The following is a 16,121-nucleotide window of genomic DNA, read 5'->3' as shown; positions in this document are numbered from 1 at the left end:
CATGCAGTGGTCTTTATCTCTTTGGACATTTCTGGTGTCTCCTGCCGAGATATTGCTGGAATATTGCTAAAAGTGGCGTAAAACCTCACTCACTCACTCACTCACTCACTCACTCACTCACTCACTCACTCACTCACTCACTCACTCACTCACTCACTCACTCACTCACTCACTCACTCACTCTTTGTGGACAAATGCTGATAACATTTTGTCCATCACCGTGGGTTAAACTGTGGAGTATAATGTGGCTATTTAACAAGGTGACCTTTATGCACTGCCTGTCATACCTCGTATAATTACCCATAGACTTGTGTGATTGCCATAGCTCTAAGATCACTTTGTGTAGTGGGCATTATGTCCTGGTTGATAACACCATATCTCTTATTCTGTTGTATAATTAAATTCAGGAAATATTTGATCAATTGTATTTCTTGGGATAACTCTTTGTGTTGTTAATTTACCATGTATTGATTGGATTTGGGATTTGATGGTGAAAATAATAATTGTTTGTCAATCAATCCCCACCTGGCAGCTGGCGCCAGGTTTGAGCACAGACACATGTGACACAGAAAAAAACTTTGTTTACATAATTAGTGTCTCTGTGTCAGCTGTGACACATCTCTATGAAAAGCAACGAACTTACATACTTACATTCGGTAATGGAGAAGAGAGTTTTGTTGAAATCTGAAATGGAAAAAAGTAACAGCATTTTGGACTAAGTGCATGAGACCTTATATCAGGATGTGTTTGCAATTGATTGTAGTCTCTTTGTAAACTTTTATGTTCTTAATATTTTCTCTAATACTCACAGGAAGTACAATGTGTGAAGCCCATTTCTGGTGTCCTCCCCCTCGCCGTGATATTGTTGGAATATTGGTATAAGTGGCGTAAAACCCATCCTCCTGAGGCAAGAGAGTTAACTGACTTTAAAAGTCCAGTTTCCACCCTTGCCGAACTAGGCTAGAATTCCTGGGCTCAATCGTAGCGCCACCAGTGGCTATAACCATTTATGTCCCCTCTAAGCCTCTCCTATGGACCAATAAGATTCCATCTCTTGTATCACTTGCGTTTGCTTCACCCAAAATGGTGGCGCCCAGTCAGGACGATCTGATCGATAATCAAGATCTATATTGTGATAAAACGTCTCTTACACCGCGAAATGCATCAAATCACGTGAGCACCTTGATTAAAAACATGGAAAGATTTGGAAAATAACTGTTTACAACGAGTTGGCATTGCACATGCTTTGCAAATCCTGCAATCGACAGAAATCTGCACGACAGTTTACGAACCGGATTTCGATTTCAGTGCGTGATTTTGATTGGACTATGCATAGACTCGTTAGTCCAGCCAAACTGTAACTCCATAATACGAGCCTATTTCGGCAAGGGTGGAAACTGGACTTTTATAGTCAGTTAACTCTCTTGCCTCGGAAAGATGTGTAAAACCTCACTCACTCTAATACTCAAAAGGCTTTTGAAGCTGAACTTCACAATGATGATCAAAACTAGCATCATTAAAGTTGCACTCACAATTCTACTCAGTTATTAAGATTGATTAAGTCATTAAGCATGGCTGCCATGGAAGCCATATTTAAAATGCCATTTTATTCCCTTGCTAGTTGGGTTATACAGATGTTAATGTGTGGTGGTTAGATCAGAATTTAGCAGTTGTAAATATGTTACTGTTTTTTGTAGCCGTAATTGAAGTTTTAGTCGCGACCTTTGACAAGAGAACATAACCAAGCATTGGTGTAGTTTGGTGTGTTCTTGCAAAATCTGGAGACTCAGGGTTATTTCTCCAAATGTCATTGTGCTTCAGGGCGGTCGGGTAGCCTAGTGGTTAAAGCGTTCGCTCGTCACGCCAAAGACCCGGGTTCGATTCCCGACATGGGTACAATGTGTGAAGCCCATTTCTGGTGTCCCCCGCCATTATATTGCTGGAATATTGCTAAAAGCGGCGTAAAACCATACTCACTCACTCACTCACTCACTCATTGTGCTTCATTTTGAATGTAGCCTTTTAAGTCTAGCTAAACTCTTGTCGTAGTGGTACCTACTTTAGACTTGGACTCTATTGAAAATGTGAATTTATTGTGAGTGAGTGAGTTTAATGCTGCTTTGAACAGTATTCCAGTAACATATTATGGCATGTCAGCTTAATGTGAGAGGAAAGTGATGCAGGTCTCAGACTTTCACCACTTTGGTGAAACCCACTTGTTTCTTGAAACATTTGAAATCAAAATATGTGTCATTGAAGACTATGGTTGTACTTCATTTTTGCAAATACCCTTAACACTTAATCAGTTACCAGGGTTGCGATGAAACGATCTCGTGTGATGTGGCAGCCTGTCATCACCTTCCCACAGTCCAACAGTGTCCCATACAGCAATACAAGGCCAAAATATGTCAGGCTGTCAGGTAACTTGTCACTGTGTCTATCGTAATCCAGCATTAGCTTACAGTGTCCCATAGAGCGATACCAGGTGAAGGTCGGTATCCTTCACTGTCCCACACAGCAGTACAAGGTGAAGGTCGGTATTCTTCAGTGTCCCACACAGCAATACAAGGTGAAGGTCGGTATTCTTCAGTGTCCCATAGAGCAATACAAGGTGAATGTCGGTATCCTTCAGTGTCCCACAGAGCAATACAAGGTGAAGGTCGGTATTCTTCAGTGTCCCACAGAGCAATACAAGGTGAATGTCGGTATCCTTCACTGTCCCATAGAGCAATGCAAGGTGAAGGTCAGTATTCTTCAGTGTCCCACACAGCAATACAAGGTGAAGGTCAGTATTCTACGATATCTTCTCCAGTAAGTCAATGACTTTTATAGTGCACCTGAAACCTGAAACTTGCGGCTTCTTGTGCCCAAACCGGTTTGTTGACTGTTGGACATGTTAGCTTTTCTCACTTTTGATGCTTGTACCAAAGTTCCACATTCTTCAGACGCTACAATAAAACACGGATGCACTGGTATTTTGACAAGTGTCATAATTATTTTTATTGTGGAGCATTTTTCGCCTGGAGTTTAAATTTCAGTTCATGTGGTTAGTGATATTTGTGAAGTCTTTGTCATTGATATACTCTAGGCACAACCTGTTGAAAAACAATCAATATTTCAGCTGGTGCCTTGAGTTCAAACTGTTTGAGATTGACACATAATCCCATGCACTAGTTGAAATTTAATGTCTATTACATAGTGGCCTTCATCTCTGACAAATAGGACCAGTGAAGATTCGGGGTAGAGTAGGTCTTCAGGAACCCATTCTTGCCGTCAAAGGCGACTTATGCTTGTCGTAAGAGGCTGCAAACGGGATCGGATGGTCAGACTGGCTGACTTGGTTGATGCATGTCGTATCCCAATTGTGTAGATCGATGCTCATGATATCAATCACTGGATTATCTGGTCCAGACTTGATTATTTACAGACCGCCGTCATATAGCTGAAATATTGCTGAGTGCGGCATTAAACAACAAACAAACAAAAAACAAAATCAGACAAATAGAGTTTAACAGGTAACACATCAGAAGACAAGTGAGCAATGTTTGGCTTTCCACACCACAATCTGACATAGTTTTGACAAGGAAGTGTCCTCTGCATTGTCTGTGTGACACAACGATAGTCCAGATTTGGTCTGTGTCTTCTGTTTCACCCAGACCAATTATTTTTGTTTTATGGATTCAGTAGCAGACACAAAATAATCAAAATAGCATATTGTGTGGAAAGTGTGCTTATTTTCTAATCCAAGCATACAAGAGGAATTGTTTGACTTAACCTTTTTGACAAAAAGTAAACAGACTTGCAATGAACTGACATTAAAAAAAATGACGCTTAGGTATGCAAGGGAGATAATCTCCTTTTGAGTATGTGTCCATTATTCAGGCCTGAGTGTATCAGCTTTAGCACTACTGTGGATGTATTTGTGTTGTTTGCAGATATTGGATACGGCACTTCCCTGTTCATTTTGATCTAGACGCACGATTGGTCAAAGCTGTTGAACAGCTTGGATGTCTCCTCCAATCAGAAGGCAATGTTCAGCTCAAGGAACTCATTGATTTGTCCAAAGTGTGAGTTAATAACATTCATAAATCAAAATGGTCTGCAATTTCCAGACTTGGGTGACATTAGCGTTAATTAGAATTGTGTTGTTTCTTGATTGGTTTTGGTTTTGTCTGAAGGATGTTTAATGAAGTTATTTTTCTGATTTCATCATTATTGTCACATTTTCTCTGTTTTTGAATTATCTGTTTTTCAAATTATCTTGAAGAAACAGTTGATATTCTGCAACCATTTTATTTTCAGAAGGGACAGATGTTGCTTGTGGGAGTGTATTCACTATGAATGTCAAACTATGTCACTAAACTGTGTGTGATTTAGATATTGTTGGTTTTGAACAAAGTTAGGGTGTTAAGGGTGACAATTTTATATCCTGGATCCTACTTCCCCCCCCCCCCAAAATCTGTTCATAAAAAAAATATTTTGCATCGTTTCCATGGAATTGTGTGTTTGACTGTAGGTGTGGTTTGACATTGTTATGATGATGTGATTGTAACCACAGAACCCTACTTATCTGGAAACCTGCCTAAAGGACAAATTTTATGAAAAACGAAAAAATAGTTTATGAAATGCTCCGCTTATGTGGACATCCAGTTTCTGGAACTGGATAGTGAATTACACTTACCAACAAGGCACTTGCACACTATTGTGGATCACATTCAAGACAACACCAATGTATGACGATGTTTGTTTAGTAGGTCGTCATACGGCAGCCAATATCGAAGGGGTTGGGCAGTCTTTGATCAGTGTGGATTATGATTCTGTTTGGAATGATAAACTGGCTATGAATCCAATTATTATTTGGCATAATTGTCAATTAGGAATTTTACACTGATTTGATGGCTTTCAAAACAAGAAGACCTCTTCCATGATTGGTTGTTTGCCTTTGACAGGCAGATGTGGTAACATGGCAACAATTCTTAAAAGAGAATGTGTGTGTGTGTGTAAGTTAGCTTTTTGTTGTGTAGTTAAACACCCTTGTGTCGAACTTTAATGTGTCAAAATTACGTTTGTCTTGAAGTTAAAGCTTGGTCCCAGCATATTCCTTTATTATTCATCATTTTTGGTTGTGTTGAACCTTGTATAACTTATTCACGTAGGTCCCATCAACTTCGACGCAAAGGTGTTTGACTATATGTTTTTTGAGTTGGTAGGGGAGCTAACTCTGGTCAGTTTACTTAGTGATTTATTTATCCCGTAGTTTGTTTATCCAGATGATTCCATGAAAAAGGCAACTCTTGATAAGTGGGCTTCCACAGTTTAGAAAATTTCTGTGTTGATATTTTCAATGTCTGTTTCAGACCTTCTTATGACTGGATGAGGAATATGTCTGTTCGTCAGCCGTCCCGGAAACATTCGCGTAAAGTGTCACTTGTCTTCAATCATTTAGAGCCAGATGAGTTAGCAGAACAGCTGACGTATCTTGAGTTTAAGGCGTTTAGGAGAATTCATGTGAGTTGGACATTTTTGGCCTATTTCTTAATTTTAAGTTGTTTATTAAAGAGTTATTGAAGCAAGGATTTAGCACATGAAGCAGAAACATTTCACTTTGTTGACTTTACACCTGCAGCCTTTCTTGATATTGTAGAGTAAGGGGAGGTAACTAGTGTTCCCATACATGGATGGACAGTGTTAGGGAGATAACTCTAAATTATATGGCAGACGTAGGGTATGTGTTGCTAGGTAAGTGGGTGCACGGTAAGAATAGAAAGAAGGAGAGGGCAGTAAGACCATTAGGACAGTTTGATTTCTACTGTAATGGAATAAAGACGTGTGTTGATTGTAACAGCGACTTGCGTGTGTTCTCTGGGAAAGATTGATGATTACAATATCAAGGGCTCCCTGCCCTATGGGACTATGGGACCAGTGTGGGTGTTCAGGGCAGAATAGGTCCACAGGCCGGTCTACTCTGATTTTAGAATAGGTACTTTTGTTTACAAATGTGAAAAGTCTGCTCACGTGATATGCAAATTAGCTTGTTGCAGTGGTGTAATGCTGTCATCACTGCACTGGAGGTGGACTGTTTCAGTTATTGAATGTAAATTTCCTGTTAGTCATTGCCTTATGTATCGGCACTTTTCATTGGCTGAAAGTCCGAAATGGTCCAATCTGAATCGAGCTTACACATGCTTACACATTATAACAGTAATGTGGACAATGTCTAGTGGTTCTTTTAATAGATCAGGTGGTAGGGCCAGTTTACTTGGTTACTAGCATATAGTCAGTCCCTGGATTTTCTGGTCCAGACTAGAATCTGCCATGATATTGCAGCCTGTGGAATTCAACTGCAAATCTCACTCATCCAATGCCTATTTCTGATGGATGAAGGCTGAATTATCGTAGCTTGGTACTATATGCTCACACACTCAGTCTCTGTTCAATGCAGTGAGGAATTTAGTATGATTGTGTACCACTTGTGTACAAATTGCATCACACATTGTGTGATGTTGGGGTCAACCCAGGTCCATGTCCTCCAGACTTCCACTTTCTCTACTGATGTCTGATTGTTTCCATGGCCATCCTTAACGAAACCCTTGTACATGCACAGTTTTCAGATTTCAAGAACTATGCAGTGACAGCCTCTCTGAAGGAGAACCCAAAGTTGGAGCGATCAATAGCGTTATTCAACGGCCTTTCCCAGTGGGTCCAGTGCATGGTTCTCAGCAAAACTACACCTCAACAGAGAGCTGATGTCATCATTAAGTTTGTCAATGTGGCCAAGGTGGGTCAGCTATTTCATTGGTTTCTGATTTTTATGCTTATATTTTGTTGGCAGGTTTTGACAAAATGTTGGTTCAATTTCCTAATCTGTGGTTATCCAGATTTGGCCCAAAGTACAGTCAAGTCTCGTTAATCCGACACTCGTTAATCTGACAATCGGCTTTATCCGACACAAATGATGGGAACCGATTAAATCAGTGCTTTTTAGACCCGTTAATCCGACAGTCTCGCACTCCAACTCTGACACACCTAATTTGCAACGAATTGCTGAAATCACTCATTTATCAGTCTAGTTAATCAGACACAGTGATCAGCGTACTCCGCGGTCATCAGCCTGTGAGTACACAGCCCCGTGTTTTGATGCGAGACGAGTCGGCCAGTAGCTGCATATTTCAACTTGCTTAACAATAAACAGTTACAGCTTTTAAAAAACAAAACAGGATTAATCACATGCATGCCTAGATTCCGCTGACAATGTAACTCAACAATATGAATTTCATTTTTCCTTTTCGTACGTGTTCGTATCGTTATCTATTGTGTAGTTGTCCAATTTTCGATCACGAACGTTTATTCTACCTAATTTTGTTTATTCGACATACTCGTTAATCCGACATAATCATATGCAACCATCGATGTCGGATTAACGGGACTTGACTGTATATGTATTTCCTTTCCTCCTACCGCGGGGCGGTCGGGTAGCCTAGTGGTTAAAGCGTTGGCTCGTAACGCCGAAGACCCGGGTTCGATTCCCGACATGGGTACAATGTGTGAAGCCCATTTCTGGTGTCCCCCGCCGTGATATTGCTGGAATATTGCTAAAAGCGGCGTAAAACCATACTCACTCACTCACTCCTCCTACCGCAGGCATACAGATTAAATCAAAATTCAAGGAAAGCCCGAACATGCTTACATTCTAGTTTGCTTCAAGTAAAATGTCGTCTGCTGCTTTAACTTGGTAGACATTGCATGTGATGGAAGGACTTCAAGAGGAATTCATTTTCTGAAATGATTTCAGAATTTTAAGTTGCCAACTACTCTTTCATCTTTGAAACTGACATCCATTAAGTTCACATCTTCCTGAAGTAAACTGCTTTATTAAACCTCCATGTCAGAATGATGAGATCTGATTGGTCCACATGATCTTGATAAAAAAAATGTGTATCCCGCCCTGGAGGAGAATATATTTCTCAGCGGGGGAATAAATCTTTTATACCCCTGTACGAGCAAGTCAGGCTGCAAGTGGATTTCTGAAAGGCGGAATAAATCCTTTATACCTGCTTCAAAGCAAAAAGCCACACGCTTTTGCCGAGTCAATAGAAGTCATGTGACCTCAGCTCAGTTGAACAGCTGTTTTCTATCAATTTTGACCTTGTTTGAATTCTTTTACAGTGTCATATTAAAACATGTGAGTAAGATATATTAATTGCAGCAGGATCACGAGGGGTACATGGGATTTTACGCGTCCCTCGTGGTATAAAACCTCACGCAGGATGCAGAAGACTCCATGTACCCCTTGTGATCCTGCTACAACTTATATTGCATACTAAAGGGTGTATTTGCTGAGATAGCTGCTAGTTTGCTACCCTGGAGTTCTGTATCTCTTCACAGAGGCTGCGGGTACTACAGAACTTCAACACACTGATGGCTATTGTTGGAGGCCTCACTCACAGCGCACTGGCGAGACTCTCCAAAACTAATGCATGTCTGCCCTCAGAAACACACAAGGTAAACTGTCGTGATATAATTTCTGGATGGCTCCATTTAGTCCACAGTAAATGTCTGCAAAAATATTTCTTTTTCGTTTGAATTTGTCCTCTCCTAGATTTATTTATACCTTGGAACTCGAGACATAGATTTCAGTAAATAGATACTTGAGTTTTCTTATATTATTAATTAAAATCTGACTGGGTTGTTCCATTTCTTGATGCAAGAGTAGCCATGTTGTAACAACATGTGGGATTCCTCCTCATACATAGCCTAGTGTGACATCATTGTGACGACATTGTTAATCTTATCATGTAGATATTTTGACATTGAGTGATTTACTGTGTCAAGCATGATGTGAAATTTGGATGTGAATACCCTCAATAACATTCAATGTTTTCTCTCTTATCTTTCCAGATTTTAATAGAGTACACCGAACTGCTGTCTTCAAATAACAACTTCAGTAATTACAGGAAAATATATCACCAAGCAACAGGCTTTAAGATACCAATCTTGTAAGTTCACACTTCCCTGTCTTCACCACAGAAGTACATCTCCCGTACACCTACACATGGCCTAGTCTATGGCGTGACACGTCTCTGTCAAACCCTTATAGATACCAATAGTGAAGTAAGGATCTGCCGAACTGGCTGTAGAATTTAATTTCTCAAGTTCTATAATCAATCTATTTAGGCAACTGATAATGATACCATCATGTTGGAAGACCTACTGAAAGTGGCTTGCTTCATGTTGTGCTACAGGTTTGAATATTTATGTCTGCCTGCTGTTTGTGGTAGGGAGCACAGATGGCCTAATGGTTTAAGATGCCCAAATTTGCAAGTGAATTTTAACTTTTTCACATAAGCCTTGCCAGGGAGATAACTTTTCCATGCCTGTTGCTACAACTTGTTAATGTTGTAGGAGGCATACCCAAATGTTGTTGTTTTTGCAATGTCCTAAGTGGCTCTAATTTGTCCTCAGAAAGTGCAGCAGATGACATGATGTTAAAAGTTGGAAAAATGTGAATATCCTTTGAACATGCACCAACCCAATCCGCCAATTTTTGTGAGGAAATTTGTTAAAATAGAGTTTGGTCATTAAATGACCGTCATTTACCGAGGAGTTAGATTTGGTTATTCTTTGCATGTTTATGTAGCTGTTGTGCATAGTGTAACTGAAATGGTGAAGAAGCTGACGGTTTCTCTCCAGGGGGGTCCACTTGAAAGATCTCATCTCTCTGCACACGGCTCTCCCCGACAAGGTCGAAGGCAACCTCGTCAACTTCCGCAAGATGGCTCAACTCTCCCTCATCCTCACCGAGCTCACGCGCCTACAACGACAAGACAGCGACCCTGTTGATGCCAACATGGACTTAGTGAATACTTTGAGAGTAAGTAGCAAGATTTCCGTGACACAATGTTGTCTCAAGTTTCATGGTAGGGGGCTTAATAATGCAATCCTAGTGTTGAGACCTAAATTCTTTGACATTGACACAGGACATAATTGGGTCTGTGCCTGGTACAGGTACGTTTGACATTGACAGATGCTGTAAGATTTTACATTGAAATGTGACATGCAACAGTACAGTGGGTACAATGTTTGAGACCCGTGAAGATCCGGGGTAGAATTGGTCTTCAGCAACCCATGCTTGCCATAAAAGGCGACTCTGTTTGTCGTTAAAGGTGACTTACGGGATCGGGTGGTCAGGCTCGCTGACTTGGTTGATACATGTCATCGGTCCCAATTGTGTTGATCGATGCTTATGATGTCAATCACTGGATTGTCTGGTCCAGACTCGATTATTTACAGACCGCCGTCATATAGCTGGAATATTGCTGAGTGCGGTGTAAAACAACAAACAAACCAACCAACAATGTTTGAGCCTATTTTTGCTGTCTGTCACTGCTGAAAGCTGCATATATCCCTACTGACTTATTCATGGGTATACCACCTCCCTGGTCTGCTAGTTAGAGCGTCTGCCAGGAGAGCGGAAAGTCAGTGGTTCGATCAATACGCTTAATACCAAAAGATGTTTAAAGATGGTACTTGTTGTTTCCCCGCCTGGCACTCAGCATTAAGGGTATGAAACAAGTTTACTCTGTCTGAGTGGACTACCTATGTTAAACTGCGGCATAGTACCTCGGTAGGCTAGCACTATAAAGTCGGCATTAGTCCAGACTTGTACAAGCAGTGATGCACATGCGTGCATTCTTGTCATTATATAAGTGCAATAATCGTGCAAACGATGTTAAACCTCATATCACTGAGTAAGCACCTGTCCGGTCTGTTTAACTACTACATGTCTTCAGCACTGATCCACAGGCTTCAGTTTACAGAGTAGGAGTGTTCTTGACATTATAACAGGCCCATCCCCAGCAAACTCATTCTGTAGGCAGGATACCTGGTACAATGTTGATGTCCGTGTTTCTCTGCTCCAGTTGTCCCTGGACCTCCATTACACAGAGGATGAGATATATGAGCTGTCTCTGGCCCGGGAACCCAGGGGATCCGTGTCCTCGGTGAGTAGCAACACACAACACGTGGAGTTGTCAGGGAAATAGTTAGTAGCAACACTAGAGTTGTCAGAGAAATAGTTTGTAGCAACACGTAGAGTTGTCAGGGAAGTAGTTTGTAGCAACATGCAACATTGAAGATGTCAGTAAAATAGTTTGTAGTAACACGTTGAGTTGTCAGGGAAATAGTTTGTAGCAACACACAACACATGGAGTTGTCAGGGAAATAGTTTGTAGCAACACACAACACGTGGAGTTATCAGGGAAATAGTTTGTAGAAACACACACCACATGGAGTTGTCAGGGAAATAGTTTGTAGCAACACAACACGTTGAGGTTTCAGGGTAATTGTTTCAGTTGTCAGGGAGGCGGTAGCAACAATTGATATCTGTATATGCCTGGGAAAGTTTTTTTTCATATAAGAGACAATATTTTTGGATATGTTTTGTAAGAATTTAAATTTAATGGGTGAAAATCTGGATTAAATATTTATCACTACTAAAGGGAAATGCTACATGTTGACTTTGTATTGTGTGTGAAAAAAGTCATAATCAGCATTATTTATGTAATTAATTTTTCAAGTATTTACAAGAAATGGTTTCTCTTCTAGCCAACAACACCGACTAAGCCCGTAGTGTTTGCAGACTGGGTTGCCGGAGTTAAGCCCCCTGATCCCACCACCATCAACAAACATGTCCACGACATGGTGGAGGTAGGTGGCGCATTTGTCTTACTGACATTCCCTCTCGTGTTTGCAATCAGTTGCATTTCATTATTGATCATTGGTATAATAAGTTTGATCAAACTGATAAATATTAGAATATTATAGATTATTTATAATTTGTCTGTATTCAGACTATAACAGAAGCTTATGTTGTTATTAGCACGATGAACTTTTGTGTAATTCCTACAGGTACTGTTTAAATTATTGAGTGTTTCAACCATTATTATCAACATTGAATATTTGATAACATTTTCTCAACAATGGACACTTACAATCTGCATCAGTTAAATTGAGGTTCATTCTTTCCACGATACACAGTATCATTTTTTCATGCTCGATAGATCGGGTGATTTAATGTTATATACTTGCCAAATGCCTTTGCTGCCCAAAGATGGCTGCTTATTTATTGACCGAGTAAACATTATGTTGTACCAGCATCTTGTTTTGTTCCATTTATGAACTTCGATTCATACCTTAATGTATCAGATTGCTTCAGAATTTAAAATTTAGAATTATACAATATATCCTGATATGTATAGCAATACGGCCTTGTGATTCACTTTAAACCTCCAATACTCATCCCTAAGCAATATACTGTACCCATCATGGAAGCAAGGTATCCCATCATTGAAGCAGTATATTGTACCTATCATTGAAGCAGTATACTGTATCTATCAATGAAGCAGTATACTGTACCCATCATTGAAGCAAGGTATCCCATCATTGAAGCAGTATACTGTACCTATCATTGAAGCAGTATACTGTATCCATCATTGAAGCAAGGTACCCATCATTGAGGCAGTATAATGTACCTATCATTGAAGCAGTATACTGTACCCATCATTGAAGCAAGGTATCCATCTTTGAAGCAGTATACTGTACCTATCATTGAAGCAGTATACTGTACCTATCATTGAAGCAGTATACTGTACCTATCATTGAAGCAGTTTAGCCATCTGTAAAGAGCACTCGTCTATGAAGTCACGTCCACAAGGTTGAAGGTACTAATCATTTAAGGACTCTCATTTCATTTCAGGCTGTGTACAAAAACTATGACCATGACCGAGATGGGTTTATTTCTCACGCTGAATTTGAGGCCATCGCTGGCAACTTCCCTTTCATTGATTCCTTCTGTGTGCTGGACGCCGATCAGTAAGTCACAGGGGGTTGTTGTACATCACACAACAGAATGAACTGTGAGGAGAGTATAACAATAGGAGCATAAGGCTAAAAAAAATAATATCCTTGGTTCTCAGGCACCGCCTGCATCATCTTAATTTTCGCCACACGTTTCATTCTTATTTCCATTTTTTAGAAAAAGCCAAAATCCTTAAGTATTCCCAATCCAACGGTAGTCAAATGTTGTATTCCAGTATCTTACTCATCAATACATTTGTGAAGGGAGGCCCTTTCCCACTACTGTTTATTTGGTTACACATCTGTTTATTTGGTTACATACTAGTTTGAACAACCAAAAAAACAAAAACAAAAAAACACCGCCCACATGCCCTATATTTTCAAAAGCCATGGTCTGAGAACCAATTATTTTATTTTTTATGCCTAACATAATGACAGAAGAATGCTGCTCAAAATGAGGCATCAGTGATGAAGGAAACGTTTAGGACTCTAAGGATCATGTCATGTCTGTCAACTAGCTTTTTATGTGAGTAAATGACATGCAGTGAATACTGTCAAGTTATTCAAATGACGAGTTGAAAAGTGAATCAATTCCATGTCTGTTGATGAATGTGCCATAGAGCTGATTGGTTGACATTGGATATGGCCTTTTGTGTTCACGTTGAGACGTTGAGTGTTCTGTGTTGTAGAGATGGAATGATAAGCAAGGAGGAAATGAAAACATACTTCATCCGAGCCAATTGCCATGCTGTGCGCAGTAGTTTCAAACACGCCTTCCACGAAACCACATACTTCAAACCTACCTTCTGTATCCACTGTACTGGGCTGGTGAGTCAACTGTCTGTACTTACATGTCGGGAGTATGGACACTTGTATGTCGGGAATATGGACACTTGTATGTCGGGAGTATGGACACTTGTATGTTGGGAATGTGGACACTTGTATGTCGGGAGTATGGACACTTGTATGTTGGGAATGTGGACACTTGTATGTCGGGAATATGGACACTTGTGTATGTCGGGAATATGGACACTTGTATGTCGGGAATATGGACACTTGTTTGTCGGGAATATGGACACTTGTGTATGTCGAGAATATTGACACTTGTATGTCGGGAATATGGACACTTGTATATGTCGATAATGTGGACACTTGTATATGTTGGGAATATGGACACTTGTATGTCGGGAATATGGACACTTGTGTATGTCGGAATATGGACACTTGTATATATCGATAATGTGGACACTTGTATGTTGGGAATGTGGACACTTGTATGTTGGGAATATGGACACTTGTGTATGTCGGGAATATGGACACTTGTATGTCAGGAATATGGACACTTGTATATGTCGATAATGTGGACGCTTGTATATGTTGGGAATATGGACACTTGTATGTCGGGAATATGGACACTTGTGTATATCGGGAGTATGGACACTTGTATATGCCTGGATTATGGACACTTGTATATGTCCGGAATGTGGACACTTGTGTATGTCGGGAATATGGACACTTGTATATGTTTGGAATATGGACACTTGTATGTGGAGTAATATGGACACTTGTATGTCGAGGAATATGGACACTTGTATGTTGAGGAATATGGACACTTGTATGTTGAGGAATATGGACACTTGTATGTTGAGGAATATGGACACTTGTATGTGGAGGAATATGGACACTTGTATGTGGAGTAATATGGACACTTGTATGTGGAGTAATATGGACACTTGTATGTGGAGTAATATGGACACTTGTATGTGGAGGAATATGGACACTTGTATGTGGAGGAATATGGACACTTGTATGTGGAGGAATATGGACACTTGTATGTCGAGGAATATGGACACTTGTATGTTGAGGAATATGGACACTTGTATGTGGAGGAATATGGACACTTGTATGTGGAGGAATATGGACACTGTCTTGTCTATGTTAGGGACTATGGGCAGTTGCAACCTTTGTCCGCTAGTGTTGAGACAGTTGACACTTCTCACTGCGTTTGCATCTATGCTGCACATCAGATTATGGACCTATTTATTGAGTTTCCTTTTCTTACACCCTGGAATATGGATCCATGTATTTTATATTACGGAATAAACAGTGTCTACATAATATTTGAGATTTTTGCCTGTCACGCCCGAGAGTATTTCTGATTGTAACCATGGTAACTGTCTTCTTGCAGCTGTGGGGGTTAATCAAGCAGGGCTGGAAATGTAAAGGTAGGTTGTATGTACATACATTAACAGGAAAAATGTTTTGCATGCAGACCATAAACAAATTATTTGAGATACTCGATTGACTCTTGCAAGTACTTTCATGCCTATATCTATCTTTTGTACCAATAGGCCACTCATACTTTGGTTTCATAGACTTTGAAAGTAATGTTTGCTCCAGTCTGAATGCTGTTTTAACATGGAATGTTTTGTTTGTGTTTAACTGTCTTCAATAAATAAAAATGTTCATGTATTGTTGGATTTTGATATCCTGAAACTGTGATATGACATTCACTCATGTCTGGCCTGTGTTACCAGACTGTGCAATCAATGCCCACAAACACTGCAAGGACTTGGTGGTGATGGAGTGTCGGAGCAAGGGACATAGGAGGACAGAGTCCATGTCGAACGGTAGGCAACCTATCAGTATACCCTCACTCACCAGTGGCCACCCACAAGTACACCCTCAACCCTCACTCACCAGTGGCCACCCACAAGTATACCCTCAACCCTCACTCACCAGTGGCCACCCACAAGTATACCCTCAACCCTCACTCACCAGTGGCTACCCACAAGTATACCCTCAACCCTCACTCACCAGTGGCCACCCACAAGTATACCCTCAACCCTCACTCACCAGTGGCCACCCACAAGTATACCCTCAACCCTCACTCACCAGTGGCCACCCACAAGTATACCCTCAACCCTCACTCACCAGTGGCTACCCACAAGTATACCCTCAACCCTCACTCACCAGTGGCCACCCACAAGTATACCCTCAACCCTCACTCACCAGTGGTGTAGCTACGACATAGCAAAAACCCGTGAATATCCGGGTTAGAATAGGTCCTCGGGAACCCATGCTTGCTGTAAAAGGCGACAGTGCTTGTCGTAAGAGACGACTAACATTATTGAGTGGTCAGGTTTGCAGACTCGGTTGATGCATGTCATCGTATCCCAATAGTGTGGATTGATGCTCATGATGTTAATAACTGGAATATTGCTGCGTGCGGCGTTAAACAACAAACAAACAACGTAGCACAAAAA

The 16,121-nt window shown here is 40.6% G+C and overlaps 1 protein-coding gene across 6 annotated transcripts in view; it reads left to right on the top strand.

Moving 5' to 3' along the window:
• The window catches only part of LOC124131840 (ras guanyl-releasing protein 3-like), a 94,555-nt gene that overhangs the window by 54,559 nt on the left and 23,875 nt on the right, over window positions 1–16,121 (top strand). For all 6 annotated transcript variants that reach the window (XR_006860723.2, XM_046495332.2, XM_046495336.2 and 3 more), the window contains 13 exons: window positions 2,307–2,420; window positions 3,936–4,067; window positions 5,358–5,508; window positions 6,605–6,778; window positions 8,386–8,502; window positions 8,899–8,996; window positions 9,691–9,871; window positions 10,920–11,000; window positions 11,605–11,706; window positions 12,755–12,870; window positions 13,545–13,683; window positions 15,044–15,080; window positions 15,393–15,485. Coding sequence is in view for 5 of the 6 variants with exons in the window: in XM_046495332.2 (XP_046351288.1) it covers window positions 2,307–2,420; window positions 3,936–4,067; window positions 5,358–5,508; window positions 6,605–6,778; window positions 8,386–8,502; window positions 8,899–8,996; window positions 9,691–9,871; window positions 10,920–11,000; window positions 11,605–11,706; window positions 12,755–12,870; window positions 13,545–13,683; window positions 15,044–15,080; window positions 15,393–15,485 (1,535 nt within the window). In the remaining variant the exon portion in view is untranslated. The remainder of the gene's footprint in view (window positions 1–2,306; window positions 2,421–3,935; window positions 4,068–5,357; window positions 5,509–6,604; window positions 6,779–8,385; window positions 8,503–8,898; window positions 8,997–9,690; window positions 9,872–10,919; window positions 11,001–11,604; window positions 11,707–12,754; window positions 12,871–13,544; window positions 13,684–15,043; window positions 15,081–15,392; window positions 15,486–16,121) is intronic.

This window comes from Haliotis rufescens, unplaced genomic scaffold (genome assembly GCF_023055435.1).
Source record: "Haliotis rufescens isolate VD_foot unplaced genomic scaffold, xgHalRufe1.0.p SCAF_3, whole genome shotgun sequence".
Classification (NCBI taxonomy): domain Eukaryota; kingdom Metazoa; phylum Mollusca; class Gastropoda; order Lepetellida; family Haliotidae; genus Haliotis; species Haliotis rufescens.
Note: the sequence above shows the minus strand (reverse complement) of the source record. Positions and strands in the feature narration are given on the sequence as shown.